Source organism: Dioszegia hungarica (assembly GCF_025882075.1).
Source record: "Dioszegia hungarica strain PDD-24b-2 chromosome Unknown MKK02contig_8, whole genome shotgun sequence".
NCBI lineage: Eukaryota > Fungi > Basidiomycota > Tremellomycetes > Tremellales > Bulleribasidiaceae > Dioszegia > Dioszegia hungarica.
In genome coordinates, this window is record NW_026515770.1 from 3,705,271 (window position 1) to 3,727,690 (window position 22,420).

Consider the following 22,420-nt stretch of genomic DNA (forward strand, 5'->3'; position numbering starts at 1 on the left):
TATAGATGTCAATACTTCGTAGAGAGAGTAGGAGAGAGTAGCAACATTCATACAACGAGCACAGCGAAACTTCAGTCAAAATTTAAGATTTTCATGCGTGAGATGAGAGCAGAAATCTCCACCATCCTATGGCTTGCAAGCCAGATACTTGAGGTCATCTGGGACATCCCACAGGTACTTTCTGCCCGCATCGTGCATCTCCCTGATTATGTCCGCCATCGCTGTCTCCTCATATTGCTCGGAGGTCAGCTTGGGCTGTACTCGATCATGTAACATCATGCTCACCTGATCATTCTCCATACCGTACCATGCTAGCGCACTGCTCGCCTTGACCGTCCAGTAGTCTTTCCAAGGTGATATCCTGCGCCCTACATCCGCCCAGATAAGACCTGTTCGCGGGTCGGGTGATACAGGCCGAGTCGGGACCTTGGCTATTGATCCGGGAGCTATTGGTGGATGTCCAGGTTTGGACGTGAGTGAGTTCTACCTTGTAAGCCCGATGAGCATAGCGGAGGAGAGGAAGGAGACAGACCATCATGACACCGATATACCGCCCCTCTTCGATAAATCGGTGCTTCTCATCATCGTGCATCCGCGCTTCGGTGACGGACCGCAAGATGCCCCATGAGAAGCCGTACATCTTTTTTGAAAAGTGTGGCCATTTGTCAGGCTCGTTATGGAACGAAGAGCCTAGTATGGTTGGCTGTGTGGGATCAAGGGTGAGGAGGTAGGGGATGAGGTTGGGTAGGATGGGTATGACCTGGTGGCCAGTCAGAATTATTTGAACATAGGCGATAGGAGCAGACGTACATCATCATCGCACTTGCTAGATCTGTCAGCTAGTGCACCAAGCTCCAAGGGAGTAATGGGAAAGCGAGGCCTGACTCACACGACCCACTGCGCGACCCGCTGCCCGCCGACCAACCTCATCCACTCTGCCGCCTTCCCCCTCTCCCCATCTCCATCAGGCATACTCAGTCTAATCATGTCCCCACTATTCTTCTCTTCACGATCATGCAGTGTCTCCTGTGCCGGATCCCAGCTGCGGCCCATGATGAACTTGACCTCGACAAGATGCCTATACATGTGCGGCACGCCCATGAGGATCGTACGGCGTATGATGTTTCGTCGGAGCTTGGCGAACTGGGCATTGAAGCGGGCGTTGGAGAAGATATGCAGGGAGAGTAAGAGCGGAGGGAGCTTGGAAGGCTCGACCTGACCCAGACTCTTGATGGGGGCGCAAGTGGGCGGAGGGAGTGGGTTAGGTGGAGGGTGCAGGAGAGGTGATTCCGAAGCGAGGAGCGAGAGGATTGGTGTGGGCGCGTCGACATGAGAGACCGAGGATGATAGGAAGGGGTAGTGATGTGCGAGGTACTTTTGCAAGTCGGGCGAGGCGGGTCCGTATTGCGCATACCACAATGCCGCGTAGAAGGGGATACCGACCGCCAAGCCGAGGATGAGCAGGAGAGTAAGGATGCGGGACCGGCTCTGCAGGAGCTGGGGCACGCGATACCGCATGCCGGGCGTCCTAAGGCTATATCACCATGTGTGAGCAGGCTGTCGGGCTCAGGCAGACGCTGCGAGCGAGAGATGTGAGTATAGCTGTGGAGTAGAGTAGTTGCTGTTGTTGCCAGTTGCAGCTCGCTGGCGCCGATCATCTCGTAATGGCTCAAATTCCGGATCTGGTCATCCGGAAATCCGGATCCGAACGAGTCTCATCTGGGCACGTGACCTCGGTGCAAAACTTTCACACCCATCTTGCGATATCCTTCACCTCTTCGCTCTACCCACTCATATAGATACCTTGTGCAATGCCCAAAGCCACGTCCCAAACCTTCTCCCGACCGCACGCGGCGAACGCGCGCCCAACGGGCCCGCCGAAGAACGGCGAGTCTTCTACCGCCGCAGGGGGCGCGGCGGGCGCGAGGAATCATCTTTTCAATACAGATCGGTTTGGGCAGCATATTTTGACGAATCCGCTCGTAGCGCAGGGGATCGTGGATAAGGTACGTACAGCTGGGTTATGCGCTATGATCAGAGGCCGTCGACCAATAGCTCACAGATAAGGCGAACCTGAAGCCGACGGATATTGTACTGGAAGTCGGTCCGGGTACTGGGAATCTGACTGTGCGGATTCTGCCTGTATCAAGGAAAGTCGTAGCGGTGGAGATGGACCCGAGGATGGCTGCGGAGGTGACGAAGCGGGTGCTTGGAAAGTGAGCAGACCGATACGCAATGCCGTAGAGAAGATCTCAGCTGACACAGGCAGGCCAGAACAGAAGAAGCTGGAGATCATCCTCGGCGATTTCGTCAAGGCGGAACTGCCATACTTTGACGTCTGCATCAGTAACACTCCATATCAGGTATACGATCTCCTGCAGTATCTTTGTGCCATAGCTGACACCCAGATCTCCTCCCCACTAGTCTTCAAGCTCCTCTCTCACCGCCCCATCATCCGCACCGCCGTCCTCATGTTTCAACGCGAATTCGCCCTCCGGCTGACCGCACCACCAGGCACGAAATCCTGGTGTCGTCTCGCGGCCAATGTCCAGCTCTACGCGCGCGTCGAACACATCATGAAGGTCGGCAAGGGCAACTTTAGGCCGCCACCGCAAGTCGAGTCGTCGGTCGTCCGGATGAGTCCGAGGGATCCGCCTCCGCCGGTCAAGTTTGAAGAGTTTGATGGGTTGAATAGGGTGATTTTTGGGCGGATGAACAAGACGATCAGGGCCAACTTTACGGCGAGGGGGGTGAAGGAGCTGTGTGAGCGGAATTACAGGACGACGTGTGCGGAGAAGGGGATTGTGAGTGGCTCAACGTTACTTGGGTGCCTTGGGGTCAAGGACCAAGCAATCGGGTACCGTTGGCTCAGAGGGACTGAGTCTAGGCGCAGGAGCTGATACAGCAGATTGTGCCTGACGAGTTTGATATCAAGGAGAAGGTGGAGGAGATCCTGGTCGGAGCAGGCTTTGCCGATTCGCGAGCGGCAAAGATGGACGTGAACGATTTGCTCAAGTAAGATCTCAGCTTTTCTGGGTACGTAGGCATCAGCTGACTTATCGAAGACTCTTGGCTGCTTTCAACATCGAGAACATGTAAGCCTTTTACACTTTCCCTTCCTGTTGAGGTGAGAGCTGATCAGATCAGACACTTCGCTTAGATGTATAAGAATCGCTATGTCTGTACCCCTGTACCTGTATCATTGTTCCGCGTCCATCGCATGCACGACCTGCTCTCCGGCAGAGATGCGATCTGCACAGTATTGCATGATATCAAGTATCGCCTATATGTCTTTACTACCCCCCTATCTCCCTGACGGCCCTATATGTAACTGGGCAATGTAATCAAGCTAAGCGAAAATGGGTGCACCGAAGAGAGAAAATCACAAAGAAATGGCCGCTATGGACTTGTGCGAGGTGAAGAGGTCGAGAACGAAGGTGGGGGGTTTGGCATTGCTGTGGAGGTCGAAGAGGATGTGACATGACATTTGATGAGATCGTGATGATATTGCTGAACGCCGTTCAATCATTGCTCGTCGGGTGTTGGAGGTTGGCGTAGCCGGAAGGGGAGGTGTAGGGGAAACTGCGGATGGTCCGGGGGAGGGATTGCCGGCACAGTGTCATTCGAGGGTGTGTAGGATGGGGTTGGAGGATGGGCGTTAAGGTTGTCGGTGTTATGGGTGGGGACGGTGTATAATTATGGTCCGTCCAAGGTGTTGTGTGCTCTACCACGATCAGCTCATATCGACATCGCAAGGGGGACGGTGCTACTCACCTCGATCTCATCTCAGCTCAACCTGCTCCGCGGCCGTATCACTACTTGCACTCGTCACTGTGCTCTTTTCCTGCTCCCCGTCTTTCCCTCCCTCCAAGTCCATCTTGATATCCTTCCCATCCTCCTTTTCGTCACCCTCGCCCTCGCTTTCCGCCGCCTTCGCCCCAGCCCCGGCCGCAACAGACGGCGCCGAGCTACTCGACTTCATCAGGGCGTTCTCCACCCCCTGTGCGAACCCCGTCCGATCTTCCATCCCCAAGCCCATCACATTCCCCTGTCCATTCTCAATCGGTATACTCCCCCACCCGACGCTCAGCCCCAATCCACCATCCCCTTCCTCCCCCGTCCCCGCACTCTCTCCAGTGCCATCATCGACAAACGGGGAGGGTTTCGCGTCTGGTAACACCCAGCGCTTGGACTCGCCATGCGATAACCGGACTTTATCGTCCCGGACCTCGAGGAGCGCAGAGACGGCCATCATCTCCTTGATGATGGACACGTCGGGGGTGAGGGACTTGATGCGGTTGAAGGAGGAGATCATGGCAATGTCGATCCAGCCTTCCGAGTCCATCTGAAAGTAAGCACGCCTCCCAGCATCACCGAGAGAGAGACTTACCTGTTGCCGGAGGAAGAAGTCCATCGCGAGATTCTGCATTGAGAAGTAGTACTCCACCTAATCCATCAGCGTTGTGTCCTTGCCAGAAAATGGAGACTCACCTGTCCCAGGACGTAAAACCGCAGCGCATCCAGCCCAGCCGCCTGCGTGACAGGCATAGGCGGCGGGGGCATCGGCAGTGTCTGTCTCTGCGCCCCGCCCGGCGTCCCATACATGCCCGAAGGCATCGCGTACCCCTGTACCGGATCCCAGACGGCGTACATCCCTTGATTGGGTTCATACCCGTTCTGGCCGCTCGCACCGATTTGCCCGGCCTGCGGTACGAATGTTGAGTAACCTCCCGCACCCCTTGGATATCCGTTTCCATTTCCATTTCCATTTCCATTGGACATGTACACCTCGCCCGTCCCGGGGTTCATCGCGCCCGCCATACCCGACTTGAAACCGCCCCGATACGCCCCGCGACCTCGGCCGCCGGAGAATGATTGTCTGGGCGGCCTCACCGAGCGGGGAGCGCTTGCGCCCGATGATGTAGGGAAGCCAGACTGGGGCATCGGGGCCGTAGTGCTACCCATCATCCCGCCTGGGGCGCCATTGAATGACGGCGCGCCCATCCGCAATGCCGCAATCTCGCTCGCCATGGTCGATCCCACATCCGCTCCCTCCGTCGATGGCGAGGGCAACTGCGTACGACTCCGCTGAGGGCTCGGCCCTTGACTCGTACTTTGCCGGGACATCGGTGCCGATGATCCTCCATTGACCGTGCCCGACGGCGCCAGGCCAGTCGCCTGTTCCTCCCCCTCCATGCCCCTGAACGACCCAAAGACAGGCTTGCCCATCCCCAACCCAGCGACGCTCGTTCCACCAACCGTACTCCCGCTGCCCCGACGCATAGGGTTTGGTGGAAGCGTAATCGCACCGTTCGACCCCGAACGTATCGCTCGGCCCTTCTTGCCCTCGGCCGACCTTTTGCGGGGGACCTTGGGCGAGAGAGACGATTCGGAGAGGATGGCGCTCGCGCTAGTGGTAGTGATAGGGGCTCGAGATTGTCCACTGGTCTGGTTTTGGGCTTGTTGTTGATGTTTTAGGCGGTTCGCTACGGCTTGAGCGTGCCGTTTGGCCTCGTCAGCTGCAGCGAGCAGCTCGGTAGCGGGAATGGCAGTCCACTTTGTCTTGCCTAGAATCGTCAGCTATTTTGTACGCATTCTTTGGGCTGTACCGAGCTCACGTGGCGCTCCGGCATCGTCCACCAAACTGCTCTCCTCCGACTTGCCCTCCTTCTTCTCCACCTTCTTTGGTTGTGCCACCGCCTGAGCAAGATCCGGGAACGCATTCGTATCCACCACATGCCGTTGACCCCCTTGCGCCTGCTTCTTCTTCTTCGGGGCGGCGACCTTGACGCCGTCCGTTCCGCCCACTGCGGGCCCTGCGCTTGCACCATTCACCATCCCCTTGCTCTCGCTGATCTCCACCGAACCGAACAGCATCTTTTCCGGTCCCGCCGTCTTGCTCGCCGTTGTCACTGACGGCGAAGGCGTGATCGTACTCGTCTTGCTGGCGATACTGTCGCTGGACGAAGCAGCTGGGAAGGAAGGATTTGGCGCCGGTGCAGCTTGTGCTTGATTCGTCGTTCCCATCGCTTTTCTCCGCTCCGCCCACGCATTGGTCGACGGTGGGGGTGCTGCCTGAGCAGGACGCGTCTCCTTGACCTCCGGTTCCGCCACTTCAGCCCTCTCAGTTTCCGACTCTGGAGTCACCGCACTCATCTCCGCGCTCAACTTCCGCGGCCGGATGCGCCAGTCTTCGTCCTCCTCTAGTCCGCCGCGAGGCGTGACCATCGTGGCCGTACTGGCGGTTTCGGCCGTTGCCGACAGGTTGGGACTGGCAACGCTGCCAGTGACGGATGTATTGACGGCGGTACTTGCGCCGTTGACCGAAGGAGAGGGTGGGGTGGTCGTTCTCGCCGAAGGCGTGCTCTTGGGTGTCTCAGTCGGGACTGCCTTGGACGGCGCGGCGGAGGGAGGGGTCTGGGTACCGACGCGTGGTTTGGACGTGGACGCAAGGGGAGAAGCAGCGATCGGAACAGTCGGAGAGGGAGTGACGATACCCCATGCTTTCCGTGTCGTGGAAGCAGGAGTGACGGATGCCGCCCGGGCAGTGGTCGAGGGTGTGGCGGAGGTGGAGGATGAGGACGGGACGGCGTGCGTACTCGTTGACCTCGCACTTGTCGTTGACGCCCCTGCGGCTTGTCCGCCCTTCTTCTTCCCTTCACCCCTGACCTTCTCGTCATCCCCATTCCGCCATGCACTCGAGTCCCTCTTCTCCTTGGGCCGGTCACGCCAATTCGTACTGGCCGTTCCCTCCTTCTCCTTCCGCCTTGGCTTGCCAGCTGGTACAGTCTCCCATGCTCCCTCATCCTCCTGTCCCTGAGCCTTCTCGGGTTCCTTCTCTTCCTTTTCCTTAACTGCACGCCCTCTTGGTGCCGGAGCAGCCTTGGGCGGTGGCGGAGGCGGCATGGCGTTCGATTTCGCCTCGCGGGGCTTCGACGTACTGCTCGACGACGCAGCAGCGGGATGTGACGTGGTGCCGTTTGGCAATTCGGTGGATTTGGAGGGCTTGGGTGATTTCTTGCTGCTGCTCGCGCCGCCAGCAGAGGTGCTGGGGCTGAGACCGTCCGTCATGTCCTTGTCGCGGATCCGGTCGGCGTACGATCCGAGAGCGTTGAAGACGGATGTGGAGGATGAAGGGGAGAGGGGCGTGGAGCCGTTAGGCTGAGGAGAGGTAGGCGCGGCGGTCATGCTCTGGCGGGGTAAGGCTCGCTGGAGAGGGGAGGTGGGTGGCGGGGTGGGGGTGGACTGGACTGCAATCATCAGCAAGGGTGGACGGGGCTGGATGAGGAGGTCGAAGTGAGGGGGAAGAAGAGTAGGATGAGAGGGTGATGACTGGGTTATAAGGCAGCGGCAGATGCTGACGGGTGGTGAAAAGCGGGGTAGTCAATCAAGGGACATGAGGGATGAAAGGAGGTCAAGGGAGTCGCGAACTCTGCTCGAAACGCGTGTCGCCTGGACGCTGACTGTCTGGGAGACGGTGATAGCGATCAAAAGAGCGACAAGCTCGACATGCGAGGAGCCATCGAGATAGAAGAAAAGGAATAGGGAGGATTGAGCAGCGGCAAAGCAAAATCACTCACCCTTCAACTTGGTCGTGCTTCCTTGGCAATGAGGGCGATATGTCTGTATATGCTCTGCTACTTGTTCTGCCAGGTAGAAGCCTCCGCAGTGAGCAGATTTGGTAGATTGCTATACCGCCTTGGATCAATCAGCCTTCGATTCGGTGATTACGGGTATGACGAGCGCATTCACCAGTCTTGATGGCGGAGTCTGCGGCGTGCACCAAAGTAGGATGAAGCGTCTAGCCTTCCGAGCGGCCGAGCAATGGAAGCTCCTGGCTTTGGAGGTCCGCCAAAGAGGGTCGACTCGGTGTGCTGGGCAAAGCTGCGCGGATCCGGAGAAAGGGTTGTCTGATGCCGGTGATGAGAGTTTCGGTGCTTTGGTTCCCGTGATGCGGCGGGTGAGGGTGATGTGGCGAGAATACCGAGAGTGAGGTCGGGGAAGAGCGGAAAGAGTCTCTGGAGCTGAGAGATGGCTGCTGGGTGTAGCAGCTGGAGGGCGAGAGATGGCAAGAGAGGAGAGAGGGAGGCGGGCGAGCAGTTGGCTGTATTAGCCAGCTGCAGATTTCGAAAGGAGACAAAGACGCGGGAGACAGACGCCAAGCTCGAAACCTAATTTCACCCCTCACTTTATTGCACACGCACGGGCTTTGTACGTAACTCCGCCTCCACATTTTGAGTTTTGACTCGTTGGGTGGCAAATCGACAACAGCTTGACTCGAGCAGTGAGCGACTCCGACTCCCTTTTATCTGCTTCTTATCCCACCTGACTTTACATATCAGGTAGGACAAGGTACGAGGCAGCTCCCAGAGTATCGGCAAGATGAGAGAACTCAAGCATCATGAGCAGAAACTGCTCAAGAAGGTCGACTTCCTGAATGTGAGTCCTGATTGTCTTTGCTGTGAGTCGGAGATCCGCGCTGATGTGGGTAGTGGAAGCAGGATGCGAGCCTTCGAGAGATCAAGGTGATGCGAAAGTTCCATATCCAGGATCGAGAAGATTATCACAAGTATGTCGGCGGAGCACATGGCGTCGCCGGAGAAGCTGACAAGGGTAGGTATAATAAAATCTGCGGAAATCTGCGCCAGTTGATCCACCGACTGTCCCTTCTTCCTGCCCAGGATCCCTTCCGGCAGCAAAAGGAGACCGAAATGCTGAACAAGCTGTACGATATGGGTATCCTCGGTATGTCTCCCCACAGGACTACAAGGGGGTTATGCTGACCCTTTAGAAATCGGCTCAAAGCCATCCGAGGTTGAGAACAAGGTCACCGTCTCCTCTATCGCCAGAAGGCGACTTGCTGTCGTCGTCACCCGCCTCAAGATGTCAGAGACGGTATCAGATGTGAGCTTCGTCATGGTCTTCCGCCTAAGGCTTAGCTGACAAGTAGGCCGTTCGGACCATAGAGCAAGGCCACATCCGAGTGGGCCCCCAGCCAATCACCGACCCCGCCATGCTCATCACTCGGCACATGGAGGACTTTGTCACATGGGTAGATACCAGCGCGAGGAAGCGGACTATCATGAAGTATAACGATGAGGTGAGCTAGCTCGTCGATATGGGTCCCTAGCACAGAGCTGACTATTGCAGTTGGACGATTTCGATCTGTTGTAATAGTTGTATTTCGTCGGAGGGCACCACTTGCATATGCACTCCTGTACACACTCCTGACCCACGCCTTTGAGCTCCTCGACGTGACCGCCTGCTCTTGCATTAGCCGCAGCTGCCTGATCTGATGCATGATATGTAGCAAAAAGCCACGTGGCGGCTGTCGGCTTGGCGGCGAGATCGCGCCAGCTGAGCTCTGCTGCCCGCCGCAACTTGCTTCGAAGCTGAACTTTAACGCATCCATTCACACCGATTATCGACCTCAGCGAGCCTTAGCAGACATCTATCGCGCAGCCGCCTCGTCAACGCTCGACCTTGCCGCGCAAATCTTACAGCATCTAGACGTAGAGCGAGCTCCTGGTCCTCTTCCAAAGGCTTCAAGACAGAACACCTTTGCCCAACTTTCGACTCCTGGCATTGCGCTCGGCACTATGCCCAGGTACGCATTATGCTATCTTTGGCTGGCCTTGAAAGATGGTCTCGCGATCTGTAGGCTTTGAGCTGATTCCTATCAGTGCATCAGATCAAACGCTCGACAATCAAAATGACGAGGAGCTCAACTCTCTGCACGGCAAGATAAGAGCACTACGATCTGTATGTCCCAGTCCTCTCCTTCCCGCTCTATACTGACTCGTTAGGTCACAATAGACATCCTCGATGACTCGCGCGGCCAAAATGATCAGCTCGACAGAACAACCAACTCCTTTTCCTCCTTTGCCAACTCCCTCTTCTCCACCCGCGCACACCATAATCGATCCATGGCGTCTCAGTCGGCAATGCGGCAGTATCGGCTCATGGCGTATATTGTGGGCGCCTTGATACTGCTGTGGCTGTTGAGCAAGGTGTTTAGGGGTGTGGGCGGGGGCGGAGGGGGCTATAAGGGACCGGCGGGAGATGTCGAGTATTAGCGGGATCTGGGGATACCACGTCAGGGCAATGAGTGGGAGGGGACTGGAGCGATCATTCGGTTGTATGTATCCCAATCACGATCTTGGGACTGATCTGCGCGAGTGTGCTGACTGAGCTGATCGCGCGCTGTACCTCGAGAAGACCCTGAGCGAAGAAAGGAGCGGTCCGCAATCCGGACATACGGCGCTCCTCTGATCCACTCACCCCTCGCCCTCCTTTATACCTTGCGCACATCGAATCCGAAGTGAGGTATACGCCTCACGATGTATCGACTGATCCTCTCACTGCCAGTCTACTAATACCGCCAAGCTCACCCAGAACAGATCAATCCCAAGCTCAACATGATCAGGCCCACTCCAACCCCCTCGTCTCCGCCTCATACCACCATGAAACCCGACACACTCTCCATACTCACCTCCGCTCCCCTCTTCTCCTCTATCCTATCCTACACCCCCCGTTCAACACTCTCCACCTGCCTCCGCGTCTCGCCCTCCATCTCCCACATGGCCGCGTCGATTCTATACCGCGACATCTCCCTCATCCACATTCTCCCACCCGCCATCCACTCCCCTCCGTCCGTCGACACCCGCTCCCCTTTTCTTCAGTATGTCCGCACCCTCCGACTCCCTCCTCACCTGCTATACGATCCCGCCCTATGCACCGCCTCCATCGCGCACATGATCCGCCTCAAGACCGTCATCGTCCCGGGGGACTGGCAGGGCTGGATCCTCTGCCCGAACGCCCTTCTACCCATCTTTGGCTGCCCAGTTACTCACTTCCGCGGGCTCAGAATTTTAATAACGGGCCTCAAGTCCCCAGCCGGACTCATCAACGATGGTCTCCTCCAATCCGACCTCCTCTCCCACGCGACAGAAGTCATACTCAGCATAGACTACCTCAATCCCGTATACCGCGGCCCCAGACAGCGCGTCACGGCAGCAATGGGCGGTCCGCGCTACTCCACCGACCTGCCCCAGAGCGTCAAGAAGCTCACGATACTCTTGCCCGCGGGGCAGCAGCAGCAGCCGAGGATGAGACTCCCAGCGGGGTTCGATATGGGTGCGGACTCGGGCTTCTTTCATACGCCCCATGGACCGGGGTCTGGGCCGGATCTGGCAGAGTGGGGAACGTACAAAGGGGCGGCGGATGCGGCGCCGGATTTGGCGAGGGTTATTACCGGGAGGAAGGAGGGATGTCAAGTGCTCATTGTCATGGAGGACGGAGATGAGGCGGGGGCGGTGGATGGTGGCGAGAATGAAGCGGGAGGCGGGAAGCTGCAGGAGCTGAAAGAGAGAACAGAGAGACTTGTTCATGGTATCCTAGGAAGCCAGGGGTCGGAGGATGGTACTGCAGACGGGAGGGCCGAGGTCAAGTGGATGAGCGCAGATGAGTGGGAAGGCCGGGAGGAGATGGAGAGGCTGCTCCCGAAGAAGAGTAGTCCAGTGTAGATATCTGTGACAAAACTTATGCACTGATCCCGGTAGAGTCTACTTGCCTATCACCGCTCTAGCCTCCAACACTCTCCACCACTCCACACTCTTCTCCCACGCCTCGGACGCCTCCGTCGGCACAGCCACCGCCCTGATCCCCTCTTCCTCCAAATCTATCCCCTCACCTCCGCCATTCGCTGCTTTACGCCTCTCCGCCCGTCGCTCCCGACACTCCTGCACGACCGTGTCAAACTCGGCCCACTTCCGCCCTCCCTCCGCATGCAGCCGCTCCCATCCCCATCGCGCCTTGTATGCGACCCCCACAGAGCACGCGTTCCAGTGAACGTCCGTCCATCTCTGCGTGGCAGGATCAAAGTCTACATTCTTGACCACCGGGGCGGCAAGGATGTCTGCCATAAGAGACAAGATGGTGGGATTGGCAGAGGCCCCGCCGGTCGCGTAAACCCTGTTGAGGCTGGCGAGAGATCCATCGGTGGGAGCATCGAGAATGGCGGCAGAGCGGGAACGGTAGTTGAGCAGCTGAGAGGAGAGGATGGAGAGGGCGTTGCTGGCAATGTCGGCGTGCTCGGGGATGAGGGTGGCGGTGGTGGCGTCTTTTGAGGGGTTCGAGGTGCGTGGGGATGTGTAGCGGAAGACGCCGTGAGCGTTGTCAGGCTAGATGTCAGCGAATATGCGTATCGGCAGCCGACAGCTTACGATGATATCAGGCAAAAGCCACCAGAAAGCGGTATCCGTCGGGAGCTCATCCGCCGTTTTGGGCCGCTTCGACTCGGCAGCCTCGTTGAACTTGTCCCATGATTTGTGGAAGTATAGATCCCGGACATGTTCACGAGCGAGCGAGCCATCTGTTTGGTCAGCTCGATCTCCGTAGACACCGGCGATCTCACTTTTGTATACGAGCATGTTGAAGTATCGGAGTCGAGCGTTCTCTTTACTGGTATTGTCGAGATCGTGAGGGCTGGAAGGGGCGATCTGGGCGGGATGGAAGAATGCGTGGTATTCGGGGTGGGGGCGATAGTTGTTGGTCGAGACGAGGACGACATCGGATGTGCCCATCGATATCAGACCTTCTGAAGGGCGGACTCCCGGATCAGCTAAATCAAGATGGAAGCAAGAGGGCTTACGGGTAAGACTGAGAAATGTAGCTGGATTGTCGCCTGTTCCCGGAAAGACGCAACATTCGGGACTGAACCCATAGCGTTCCACAAACCACCTCCCTATCCTCCCCACTGCCCTCCCGCCGTCAGTCTCCACCCTGCCCAACTTTCGCTTCAACTCCTCCACCCCATCAGCACCCGCAACAGCCTGCAGGACCTTCCCGTTCCATCCCCTCTCCGCCGTATCCATCGTCCAGAGATTCATGCCGCACGCATCACTCTCGTCTATCCCCTTCACCTCGCCATCCAGACAGAGCAGCGTCGTGATGGCCGAACTGACGAGAGAGATCCGGTCCGTCGCGGCGTAAGCTTCCGGCTCGCGCTTCCGGAACCGCATGATTTGGGCCCCGGTGAAGCGTTCGTGAGCTTTTGAGCCTGTGGCTTTGGCTAGGCCTTCAGGTCCTGCAAAGGCGGCTTCGAGCTCGCGGCATTCGGTGGTTGTGGATGAGTCTTGCCAGTTGGGGATGGTCTGCCGGGAGAAGGCGTCTTTGAGCTGAGGAGTGAGGGGCTTGGCGGGGTCGATAGCTCCTAGGATCTGGCTGGAGGCTTTGGACCAGTACACCGAGGCGTGTTGCTACTCATGAGCGCAGTCCCTCATTGAGTCTTCGGGACTAGCTCACCTGCCCAGCGGCCGATACTCCCCGGATCCGACTCATATCCCAACCCTTCTCCTTGATCCGCTCCATCAATAGATCCAGCGCCATAGGCAGACTCATGACTGGCGAGAACACCTCACCGCTCCCTTGCGGGCCCATCTGGACACCTCCGCGCGTCCGGAGAGTAGGGAGGTCCGCATCGAAGTTGACGGCCGCCTCGGCGAGGACATCTAAGTCAGACGAGAGAAGGGAGGCTTTGAGCGCTTGAGTCGAGGCGTCCAGGCCGAGAAAGAGGGGTCCGGCGCCCTCTGTAGGTGTAGGCGCTGCCATGATAGGTAAAGTGTGGAGATGATGAAAAGAACATGGTGTGTGGACGTTGTAGAGGTGGTCCTCTTGGAGGTGGACGTGAAGGGCCGGTAATCGACCGAAAATGGCCCTTTCCTCCGCCGGCCCGAGGCGGAGAGACTCATACCTTAACCCCTCGATGGATCACACTCAATATGAGCGCGTCCTAATGCGGGCTGAGGGGGAGGAAAGGGAACCAAAATACGCGGGACCCAACTCATAAGCAACTCGCATAGCCTTACTGACACTAAGGGGGAGCGTGTGCCATGCTAGAGGAAGAAGGAGCCAGAGGAATTCCAGCCGGCTATCTATGTACTCCTGCCGAGAAGGCATGTCCCACGACTCATCCCAAGGGGAGGCCAGCGGTCCAAGACAGGACCCTTGAGCAGCGCTTAAATACTTGTTCTGGTTCGAGTATTACCTCCAAGCCAAACCTTTCCAGGATCTTGTGGGATGTTCTTTGGATCTTGACACTTGTGGGATGTTCTTTGAACCATCCGCTGTAACGCTTTAATGGTGTAGGGCTATCACAACAGCTTCGCCGTCTGTCAGGTGTGGTTGGTCCAAGGTTCAAATTCCAATTGGGGTTCAACGGATCGACAATTTGTTCAAAGCTGAATATGCCAACCTCCGTGTAGGTTGAACAGATCGCACGTTGACGAGGCGTTTCTTGCGGAAGTGGCACCTCCGCGGCAACGTCGTTTTGGCGTGCCACATCGGCTCCACAGACACCGGACCGCCATGCGGAGGTAGCTTGGAAGCAGAGCTACCTTTCGGGATGCAAAAAGAAGTGTTCTGTGTTTGGCTTCGGCGCAAAAAGAGAACCCCAACTGGGATTTGAACCCAGGACCAACAGATGACAAGCGTACAGACGTCGAAGTCTGTTGTGATAGCCACTACACCATTGGAGCATTAATTTTTCCGGGTCTCAGGTTTGTTATAACAGGCAACAGGTTGGGGTGGACCAGTTTGGTCCCGGCTCTCGGACGACCAAGCGCCCCGCGTCGAGGCCAGCACAGTTCGCGCCTTTGCCATGTTTTTGCGCTGTACTTTACCTCTCATCTCGCAACATCTATACTATGGCGACCAACGAAGCGTACATGGTGGTGGGCGGATGTGGCTTCCTGGGCAGACACATCGTCGAGATGCTGCTGGCGAGGGGAGAGCAGAATGTGTCGGTGTTCGATATCGTGCAGAGGCACTTTGACAGGTATGTATCGCGACGTGGTACTACCAGATCCAGCTGACAAGCAGCAACGTAACCTTCTACATTGGAGACCTGGCGAGCTCAGAGGACGTGACGAATGCCATCAAAAAGGTGAGCTGAGACCTCTTACCTCGGGTCCGTGCTGACAGCTAGTCCGGAGCAACCTGCGTGTTCCACACCGCTTCCCCCGCTCACGGTGCCGGCCGGACAATATATGAACTCGTCAACGTCTCGGGCACACGGAACCTCATCGACAGCTGCTTTGACAGCACGGTCCGTCGTCTCGTCTATACCTCCTCGGCCGGAACCGTCTACAACGGTGAAAAAGACAACATCAACGTTGACGAGCGTCTGGATTACCCTGCGGTCGCGCTGGACGCGTACAACGAGACCAAGGTCTCTGCGGAGAAGATGGTCATCCGTGCCAATTCCCCGGAATTGCTCACCTGCGCCATCCGCCCAAGCGGGATCTTTGGCCCGGGCGACCGTCAAATGATCACGGGATTCTACTCGGTGGTTCTCAACAACCAAACCAAGTTTCAAATCGGGGACAATACCAACCTCGCGGACTTTACCTACGTCACCAACGTTGCTCACGCGCATCTGCTGGCAATGGACAAATTGGCGGATGTCTACCCCTACTTTTCATTCCGGGATCCCATCTCCTACGTCGACGCCTCTATGGGCAAGTACCGTATCCCCACATCAGACGCCCACCCCCTCGGCCCTAATACCTCCCCCACAGAATCGGACCTACTCCTCGCCCAGCGTTTCGAGTCGGGCGAGCAGGACCCGCGCGACCTCCGTCCGGTCCTCCGTAACAAGCTGGACCAATTCGGCGAGGAGGCGCAAGAGGAATCAGATAGCCCGGCGGATGGAGTACACGTCGCGGGACAAGTCTTCTTCGTCACCAACGGCGAACCCATCTACTTTTGGGACTTTGCCCGTACCATCTGGCGCCAGCTCGGACATACCCCTCCCTACATCATCGCCATCCCCACCTCCATCGGCCTCATTCTCGCCATGCTCGCCGAGCTATTCTCCAAGCTCACGCGGAGAGAACCGGGCTTTACCAAGTTCCGCGTGAGCCAGGCGACGCAGCAGCGGTACTATGATATTGAGAAGGCGAGGCGGATATTGGGGTATGAGCCGATCGTGGGGCTGGACGAGGGGATGAAGAGGTGGACGAGCTGGTACAAGGGGGAGCTAGAGAAGCAGCAATTGGTGCGGGATACCGAAAAGACAAAGTAGTGGGGGTTTTGAGCAGATGCTGGGCGGTGATGTACGAGATAGACAGTCAGGTCACGTAGAGATATGACATAGGGGTCTATAGAGAGGCATGCAGCGGGGCCACAAACGGCTCGAAGGACCTTAAGTGCGGCTTGTCGGTCTCGGCGCGGAGCTCGGAGCCTCGTCCGCTTCCACGTTGATTACATTCCTTGACTCACTTGTCTTATCTACTGTGCCCTTTGTACCTCGTCTCAAGTGTATCCCCTTCTTACTCGCTATTCAAGATGGAAGCTCTCGAGACGATACTGGGCGTGGTCTCGTCCAAGACCTCCGCCTTGATGCCCCTCGCACCGGTCCAACCAATCTCGGCTCTGGTTTCCCACCTCGTCGCGACTCCCGTCTTTCCTGGGTACTTTCCGGTAGCTCGGTTGGGGACACTACATGCTGCTCGAGTGGCGGTGGTATGGGCAGGCATGACCAAGAGCAAGCGGGTGGCTAGGCGGGAAAAAGTGGGAATGATGGGGGATCTATTTGGCTATCTGATGCTCTGCTGTAAGTCCAGCTGTCTTCACGCTTGTCAGCGCTGACTCCTAGGGGGCGGTGGAACCGTCGTCCCAATGCTCCTCGGTCAACCACCCGCTTGGCTCCTCACATCCACTCCCTGGTACACCTATCTCCCCATCTACCTCCTCCTCGTCCCTACTGGTCTCGCCGAGTACTTTCACTCAACGTGTCCTGCCCTTCTCTACAACGTCGGCGGCGCCCTCATCGATGGTATCACTCGCGGAACGTCCATATGCGCCCTCCCATCTGCCATTGCAGCCGCCCGCCTACCTGCTACAGCGTGGACCACCGCCGTTCTCGGCGGGGTCGCTATGACAGGCGGGGGCTTCCTCGTCCAGCTCATGGGCCTACACCAGGAGGACTGGCGCCTGGGCATGCCTACTATTCTCAAGGGAGGCGTCCTGAACACCCTCGACTTCTGGGGCGGTATGCTCGGGGCGATCCTATACGCGGCTCTGCTACGACGTACGGACGAGCTCGCACCACTCTCAAAGCTCCTCGGCCGTGTCCTCCCCGCCGACCTGCTCGTGCGACAAAGCCCCATGTCGGCGCACGGAGGAGAAATGATGGTGCGCGAGACCGCTCGCGGGCTGGTTGTCTTCTTCCTGGCTTCGCTGTTCCTGGCGAGAGTGATTACGCTGGCGGTGCTCTCGCCGAGGCCGGTGCTGGGCCAGGCGAAGAAGATGGACAAGGAGGAGAAGGAGATTGTTGAGGCGGTACTGCACGAGAAGGTGGGCGCAGTGCAAGGAGGAGAGGGACCGGCTACGCGCGCGAGATCAAGAGCTGGTACACCGAAGAAGAGTCCCAAGGTGAAATCTAGCTAGAACAGGGGGATAGTACATGGATTCGATATAGACTCTAGCTGGCTAGCTCGACCAGCTCGTCTGCCCCTTCTGTCATCCACCTGAAGGTCACGCTGACCCTGAGCTCCCTCATCAACGTCGTCCGCCTACCCTGCATGTCCTGCACGACATCCACCATCCCGCCCTCGATCCCATGACTCCATTCCCATCTCGCCTCGCCCGTCAAGCAGTAGACCGATCCAGAGGGGAGGTAGACGTGATGCTCCTCTCCTGTCCGAGCATGCCGCAGCGTCATGGCACATCCACCGCAGAGAGACACGCCTAGGATGCCATCCGCGTACCGGTGTGGAAGGTCGATATGAGGGCTGATCCCCTCGCCTGGTGGGTAGAGGTTGATAATGACCTGTCTGGAGAGTGACTGGTCAAATATGGCCGTGGCGACGGATTGCGGGAGCTGAGGAGAGATCATCTTGTCAACCTCGGTGAGGAGGGCGAGGATGTATGGCGGAAGGCTGGACTCGCGGTCATCCAGGATGGGATCGTAGTCTTTGTCCTCGATATGTCTGTCGAACAGCATGACCTGGTCGCGCTTGCCGCCTGAGAAGAGGTCATCCTCAGCGATGCCACCCAGTGCCGCTTCTGTTGATCAGCCTCGTCCGCAATCAGTCAATTCTGCAACTCACCTGCGACGCCGTAAGGCAATCCTTCCGCAAAGACGTATAGCCCAGGTATGGGAGGGGTCTCTCGGGTGGCTATCGCTCCTCCATCCCCACCAGTGACCATCGCATGAAGCGCAAACAGCAAAGTCTGCCCACGTCTGCGTCTGTCTGCGTCGCATGGGCCGCCGGCCGGTTCGGAAGCTATCCGGCCGCCGAATAGCCGATGTTTCCAGGCGGGCTATTCCAGGCCTCTTCCACCGTTACCTCTCATCTTCAACCATCACTATGTCGTCCAAACTACCTCAGCTGCGAGAAGGAGGAGCCGAGGCGCTGAACAAGCATCTGCACCAGACTGTCGCGCGGAAGGAAACCCCAGCGCTCTTCTACCTTGCTACCAATGCCAAAGACACCATCCTGTCGATTCAGGAGGGGGAGATGGTCTTTGGGGATGAGAACTCTGGCCAGGTTACCGAGGACACCAGTGAGGAGTTATAGATCATCAGCGCATGATGCCAGGTACTGATTCCAGACCTTGAGCTATTCTCACAGACCAAGCTCGTCACATGTCTGTCAGCTCTCCAGCTGGTCGACCGGGGTCTGGTCAGCCTTGACAGCGAGGAGGATATCGAGAAGCACCTGCCCGAGATCGGCAAGCTGGATCTGCTGAAGGGGTACGGAGACGATGGAAAGCCCATCCTGGAGAAGCCGACCAAGAAGGTTACTCTTCGGATGCTCATGTCCCACACCGCTGGTAAGTACCCCAAAATTCTGCGAGCCAGCTGCTGATGCTATAGGCTTCGTCTACGCTCACGCAGAGTCAGCGTTGAGCGCCTACCTTAAAGCAAACCCAGAAGTCAGCATCTTCCACCCCTCTGCCAACCTCAACACCATCCTCAAACCCCTCATCTTCGAACCCGGAACGTCGTGGATCTACTCTACCTCGATCGACTTTGTCGGCAAACTCGTCGAGCGTGTCTCGGGGGAGCGCCTTGACGAGTACTTCCAGAACCATATCTTTGCCCCGCTCGGCCTAAAAACCCTCACATTCTACCCTACCGACACGGTAAAAAAGAACAAGATGGCGGTTTGCATGCGCAAGCCGGACGGCTCGCTCGCAACCTTTCCGAACGGCTTTGGGATGGGTCGACCTAGCGAGGTCGACCACATCTCGAAGGAGCTCCTCCTCGGCGGCGCCGGGCTGTTCGGTACTCTCGCAGACTATCTCGTCATCCTCCGGGCCATCCTCCAGGCGGACCCTTCCTCTCCTCACCGTTCCGACAAACCCATCATCTCGCCCGAGTCGTACAAGGAGCTCTTTACAGGCTGCGTCCAGACCCAGGTCGGCAAGGCGGCGATCTTTGAGATGGTCGGGCGCGCGGCGTACTTTGACCCGCCAGCGACGGAGAACAATGTCGATCACTCGGTCGGCTGGATGATCAACCTGGAGGACTTTACGGGACGGCGGAAGGCGGGGAGTGGGAGCTGGAGTGGGGCGGCCAAGACCAATTTCTGGGTTGACCCAAAGACTGGTATCGCTGTGAGTTCAAGAGTGGATGTACCGCTACGACACTGACACTTCAGGGTATCTGCGGTACTCAGCTCCTCTCGCCTGCACCGGACCCGTATTTCGCCATCTACGCTGCATACGAGAAGGAGCTTTACTCGAATTTGGAGTAGAGGGATCGGCGCTGCCTATCGTACAGGATGTATCTTAACATGGGGCTCTGACAACCAAGTACCGCGCGAAGTCGCCCTCATCCTTGCCTGCTGCACAACCCGATCTCGGGAGCAGTTAGACTGTTAGACAGGGACTCTACCTTGACCACGCAGATATGAAACGCGGTTGCGAAATCTGAAACACATCCGGATGTGGCTGCCCCCTCGATACCCTTCGACTCATCAAATTGGCACCGCTCCCATACCGCCGCATATGGGGGAGAAGTGGGAGGACGCGTTGTGGCAGCTCACAACCCCGTTTAATCTGTATTATCAGCGACGCACTGATGCACATTGGGTGGGGTGGATGATCAGATGAGGGAGCAGATATGCATCAGAGATGTGGAGTGAGAAGGTCAAAGTCGGATGATTTGAGGGAAAGGGTGGGAACTGGGGCTTACTGGATCATGCAAAAACCGCGTTCCCTCAGCCAGCTTAGACCAAGGACGCGCTGTGCCCAGCCATCAGCTTCCAGCCAGATGCGCGAGGAGTCGAGACCTACTCTGGATGCTAGGAATCAACGCATAGCTGCGGTATAGCTGAGATCGGCGAAGGGGAACGACACTCCGGGAGGTCTCCGGGAGGCTGCTCAGTTGATATGGTAAATGGTGAGTTGATTTTTTTTTCGATCTGAAAAGCCTCTGTAGCTGTATCAATGGCTCGCGGCTGCGTCGACATGCTGCTGTATGTGTATGCTAGCGTGATATATATTTATGTACAAGAGATACATACAAAACCGTTTACGGATTCTGGTGCGGAGTGAGATTCCCGGACTGGTTATCCGGTCGAGCCCACCAATAGTTCTGACCACTCCCGCGGCCGGTAGTGTGACCACGCGGTACCATAGCACCGCTTCTCACTTACTGTCCTTTGGCCAAGCTCACAGCTCACAGGCAGGGTATATAAGATGTTGAGCGACAGGTTGCCAGGCTCTCACTATCATCCCTCTCTGACACTCACTTGATTCGCTCCAATGGCCGCACAAAGCATGGCCCGCATCCGTCAAGGCGGCTCTGATGCACTTGACAAGCTACTCCACGACACTGTCTCCCGCAAGACGACACCGGCCGTTTTCTTTTTGGCCACCAACGCAGGAGGTACCATCTATGAGAATCAGGCGGGAGACAAAATCTTCGGGGATGAGACCAAAGGGGCTGTCACTGGCGAGACAGGTGAGATAGCACCCCTCTTCGTGCCCCTTGGCACCATGTAAACGCAGAATCCAGCTAATCATCGAGTGATGGAACTCTTCTCCCAGACCAAATTGATCACTGCTATCGCCGCATACCAGCTGGTCGACCGAGGGGTGATCAGCCTGGACAGCGAGGAGGATGTGGCCAAGTACCTGCCGGAGCTGGGCGATTTGCCAATCCTGAAGGGTTACGAGGGGGACGGCAAGCCGATCTTGGAGAAGGCCACCAAGCGGATCACTCTCAGGATGCTCTTGTCTCATCAAGCAGGTGGGTGTCCTGATCGCCCGGTAACACTACACAGCTGACACGCGAGGCTGCTCCTATGCGATATTCCCATCCGCTCTATCCGCTTACCATAAGCTCTACCCCGAGGACACGGATCTCCTCTCCTCCTCGGCTTCCATGGCGACCATCGCCAAGCCACTCCTATACGAGCCGGGCACCTCCTGGTCTTACGGCTCGGCCTACATCTTCATCGGCAAGCTCGTTGAGCGGGCTTCCGGGCTTCGACTCGACCGATACTTCCAGCAGCACATCTTTGACCCGCTCGGTGTCAAGTCCTTGACCTTCTACCCCACCGACGAGGTCAAGACGGCCAGTATGGCCATCTGTGCACGCATGCCAGATCAATCCGTCGTTGCGCTGCCCCCCGGAGCCGGAGTCGTTCGGCCCACCGAGGTCGCCGACGTACCGACCGACATGCTGCTCGGTGGAGAAGGCCTCTTTGGAACTCAGCGGGACTTCCTGGTCATCCTCCGAGCGGTCCTTCAATCCGACCCATCCTCACCGCATCACGCCACCAATCCCATCCTCTCGGCTTCCTCCTTTAAGGAGCTCTTCACCGGCTGCGTCACCACCGAGGGCGGGAAGCAGGCGATCGTCGACATGTTCGCACCACAAGGCTACTTTGATCCGGTGATCAGTACGGCGAACGTGGACTACTCGCCCGGTCTATTGTCCAACCTGGAGGATTTCACAGGGAGGCGGAAGGCGGGAAGCGGGTGCGGGTACGGTATCCTGAACACGCCGTTCTGGATTGACCCGAGCACGGGTCTCGCGGTATGTTCTCTCATCACTTAGGACAGTAGTACGATGCTGATAGACAGGGAATCTGTGCCACTCAGCTGCTCTCTATGGGGCCCGACCCGTGCTGGGACGTTTATGTTGCGTACGAGAAGGAGCTATACGCGCAGCTGGAGTAGAAGCGTCCACAGTGACATCTTGTGATTTCTTGGACGATGAATTACGGTTGCTCGTTTTTCGCAGAAAGAATCCGCTCCTCTGGGCGTATAAGTCTCGACCCGGCTATGTGCCTGCACATGGCGTCTCCAGCGGTTGCACTGGCGCCACAAGACCCGCCACAGCATGTCTCTGATCCGCATTCCTTGCGCACGGACGGATGCCCTCCAACAGCCAACCAAA

The 22,420-nt window shown here is 57.4% G+C and overlaps 11 protein-coding genes and 1 non-coding gene across 12 annotated transcripts; 7 read left to right on the top strand and 5 right to left on the bottom strand.

The window, feature by feature from the left end:
* Positions 1 to 126: 126 nt before the first annotated feature.
* MKK02DRAFT_45151 (uncharacterized protein) lies at positions 127 to 1,518 on the bottom strand (the record flags this gene model as incomplete). Its single annotated transcript, XM_053093258.1, has 5 exons — positions 127 to 237; positions 286 to 483; positions 533 to 760; positions 811 to 826; positions 890 to 1,518. The coding sequence occupies 5 exons, from the start codon at positions 1,516 to 1,518 to the stop codon at positions 127 to 129; spliced, it is 1,182 nt and encodes a 393-aa protein (XP_052946221.1).
* A 293-nt stretch (positions 1,519 to 1,811) lies between these two features.
* Positions 1,812 to 3,160, top strand: MKK02DRAFT_45152 (adenine-N6,N6--dimethyltransferase; the record flags this gene model as incomplete). The annotated part of the gene is made up of 7 exons (XM_053093259.1): positions 1,812 to 2,006; positions 2,068 to 2,216; positions 2,270 to 2,363; positions 2,409 to 2,804; positions 2,909 to 3,015; positions 3,066 to 3,095; positions 3,148 to 3,160. 7 exons carry the CDS (start codon positions 1,812 to 1,814, stop codon positions 3,158 to 3,160), a joined length of 984 nt encoding a protein of 327 aa, XP_052946222.1.
* Positions 3,161 to 3,781: 621 nt separating this feature from the next.
* On the bottom strand, positions 3,782 to 7,188 carry MKK02DRAFT_45153 (uncharacterized protein; the record flags this gene model as incomplete). The annotated part of the gene is made up of 4 exons (XM_053093260.1): positions 3,782 to 4,345; positions 4,391 to 4,447; positions 4,492 to 5,567; positions 5,619 to 7,188. 4 exons carry the CDS (start codon positions 7,186 to 7,188, stop codon positions 3,782 to 3,784), a joined length of 3,267 nt encoding a protein of 1,088 aa, XP_052946223.1.
* Positions 7,189 to 8,382: 1,194 nt separating this feature from the next.
* Positions 8,383 to 9,174, top strand: MKK02DRAFT_45154 (uncharacterized protein; the record flags this gene model as incomplete). Its single annotated transcript, XM_053093261.1, has 6 exons — positions 8,383 to 8,439; positions 8,493 to 8,569; positions 8,618 to 8,745; positions 8,792 to 8,904; positions 8,951 to 9,100; positions 9,151 to 9,174. The coding sequence occupies 6 exons, from the start codon at positions 8,383 to 8,385 to the stop codon at positions 9,172 to 9,174; spliced, it is 549 nt and encodes a 182-aa protein (XP_052946224.1).
* A 1,289-nt stretch (positions 9,175 to 10,463) lies between these two features.
* Positions 10,464 to 11,525, top strand: MKK02DRAFT_45155 (uncharacterized protein; the record flags this gene model as incomplete). Its single annotated transcript, XM_053093262.1, has 1 exon — positions 10,464 to 11,525. The coding sequence occupies one exon, from the start codon at positions 10,464 to 10,466 to the stop codon at positions 11,523 to 11,525; it is 1,062 nt and encodes a 353-aa protein (XP_052946225.1).
* Positions 11,526 to 11,564: 39 nt separating this feature from the next.
* MKK02DRAFT_33651 (putative xylulokinase) lies at positions 11,565 to 13,611 on the bottom strand (the record flags this gene model as incomplete). Its single annotated transcript, XM_053088761.1, has 5 exons — positions 11,565 to 12,182; positions 12,225 to 12,373; positions 12,416 to 12,610; positions 12,653 to 13,259; positions 13,306 to 13,611. The coding sequence occupies 5 exons, from the start codon at positions 13,609 to 13,611 to the stop codon at positions 11,565 to 11,567; spliced, it is 1,875 nt and encodes a 624-aa protein (XP_052946226.1).
* Positions 13,612 to 14,448: 837 nt separating this feature from the next.
* MKK02DRAFT_t55 lies at positions 14,449 to 14,537 on the bottom strand. The gene has a single exon. It is a non-coding gene; the product is annotated as a tRNA-Arg (tRNA).
* Positions 14,538 to 14,705: 168 nt separating this feature from the next.
* On the top strand, positions 14,706 to 16,084 carry MKK02DRAFT_45157 (putative C-3 sterol dehydrogenase; the record flags this gene model as incomplete). The annotated part of the gene is made up of 3 exons (XM_053093263.1): positions 14,706 to 14,836; positions 14,881 to 14,944; positions 14,987 to 16,084. The coding sequence occupies 3 exons, from the start codon at positions 14,706 to 14,708 to the stop codon at positions 16,082 to 16,084; spliced, it is 1,293 nt and encodes a 430-aa protein (XP_052946227.1).
* Positions 16,085 to 16,401: 317 nt separating this feature from the next.
* On the top strand, positions 16,402 to 17,451 carry MKK02DRAFT_25960 (uncharacterized protein; the record flags this gene model as incomplete). The annotated part of the gene is made up of 2 exons (XM_053087124.1): positions 16,402 to 16,615; positions 16,658 to 17,451. The coding sequence occupies 2 exons, from the start codon at positions 16,402 to 16,404 to the stop codon at positions 17,449 to 17,451; spliced, it is 1,008 nt and encodes a 335-aa protein (XP_052946228.1).
* Positions 17,452 to 17,485: 34 nt separating this feature from the next.
* MKK02DRAFT_45159 (uncharacterized protein) lies at positions 17,486 to 18,213 on the bottom strand (the record flags this gene model as incomplete). Its single annotated transcript, XM_053093264.1, has 2 exons — positions 17,486 to 18,069; positions 18,114 to 18,213. 2 exons carry the CDS (start codon positions 18,211 to 18,213, stop codon positions 17,486 to 17,488), a joined length of 684 nt encoding a protein of 227 aa, XP_052946229.1.
* Positions 18,214 to 18,374: 161 nt separating this feature from the next.
* Positions 18,375 to 19,766, top strand: MKK02DRAFT_45160 (beta-lactamase/transpeptidase-like protein; the record flags this gene model as incomplete). The annotated part of the gene is made up of 4 exons (XM_053093265.1): positions 18,375 to 18,570; positions 18,619 to 18,840; positions 18,884 to 19,626; positions 19,671 to 19,766. 4 exons carry the CDS (start codon positions 18,375 to 18,377, stop codon positions 19,764 to 19,766), a joined length of 1,257 nt encoding a protein of 418 aa, XP_052946230.1.
* Positions 19,767 to 20,778: 1,012 nt separating this feature from the next.
* On the top strand, positions 20,779 to 22,200 carry MKK02DRAFT_45161 (beta-lactamase/transpeptidase-like protein; the record flags this gene model as incomplete). The annotated part of the gene is made up of 4 exons (XM_053093266.1): positions 20,779 to 20,977; positions 21,044 to 21,265; positions 21,312 to 22,057; positions 22,105 to 22,200. 4 exons carry the CDS (start codon positions 20,779 to 20,781, stop codon positions 22,198 to 22,200), a joined length of 1,263 nt encoding a protein of 420 aa, XP_052946231.1.
* Between the last annotated feature and the right edge of the window lie 220 nt (positions 22,201 to 22,420).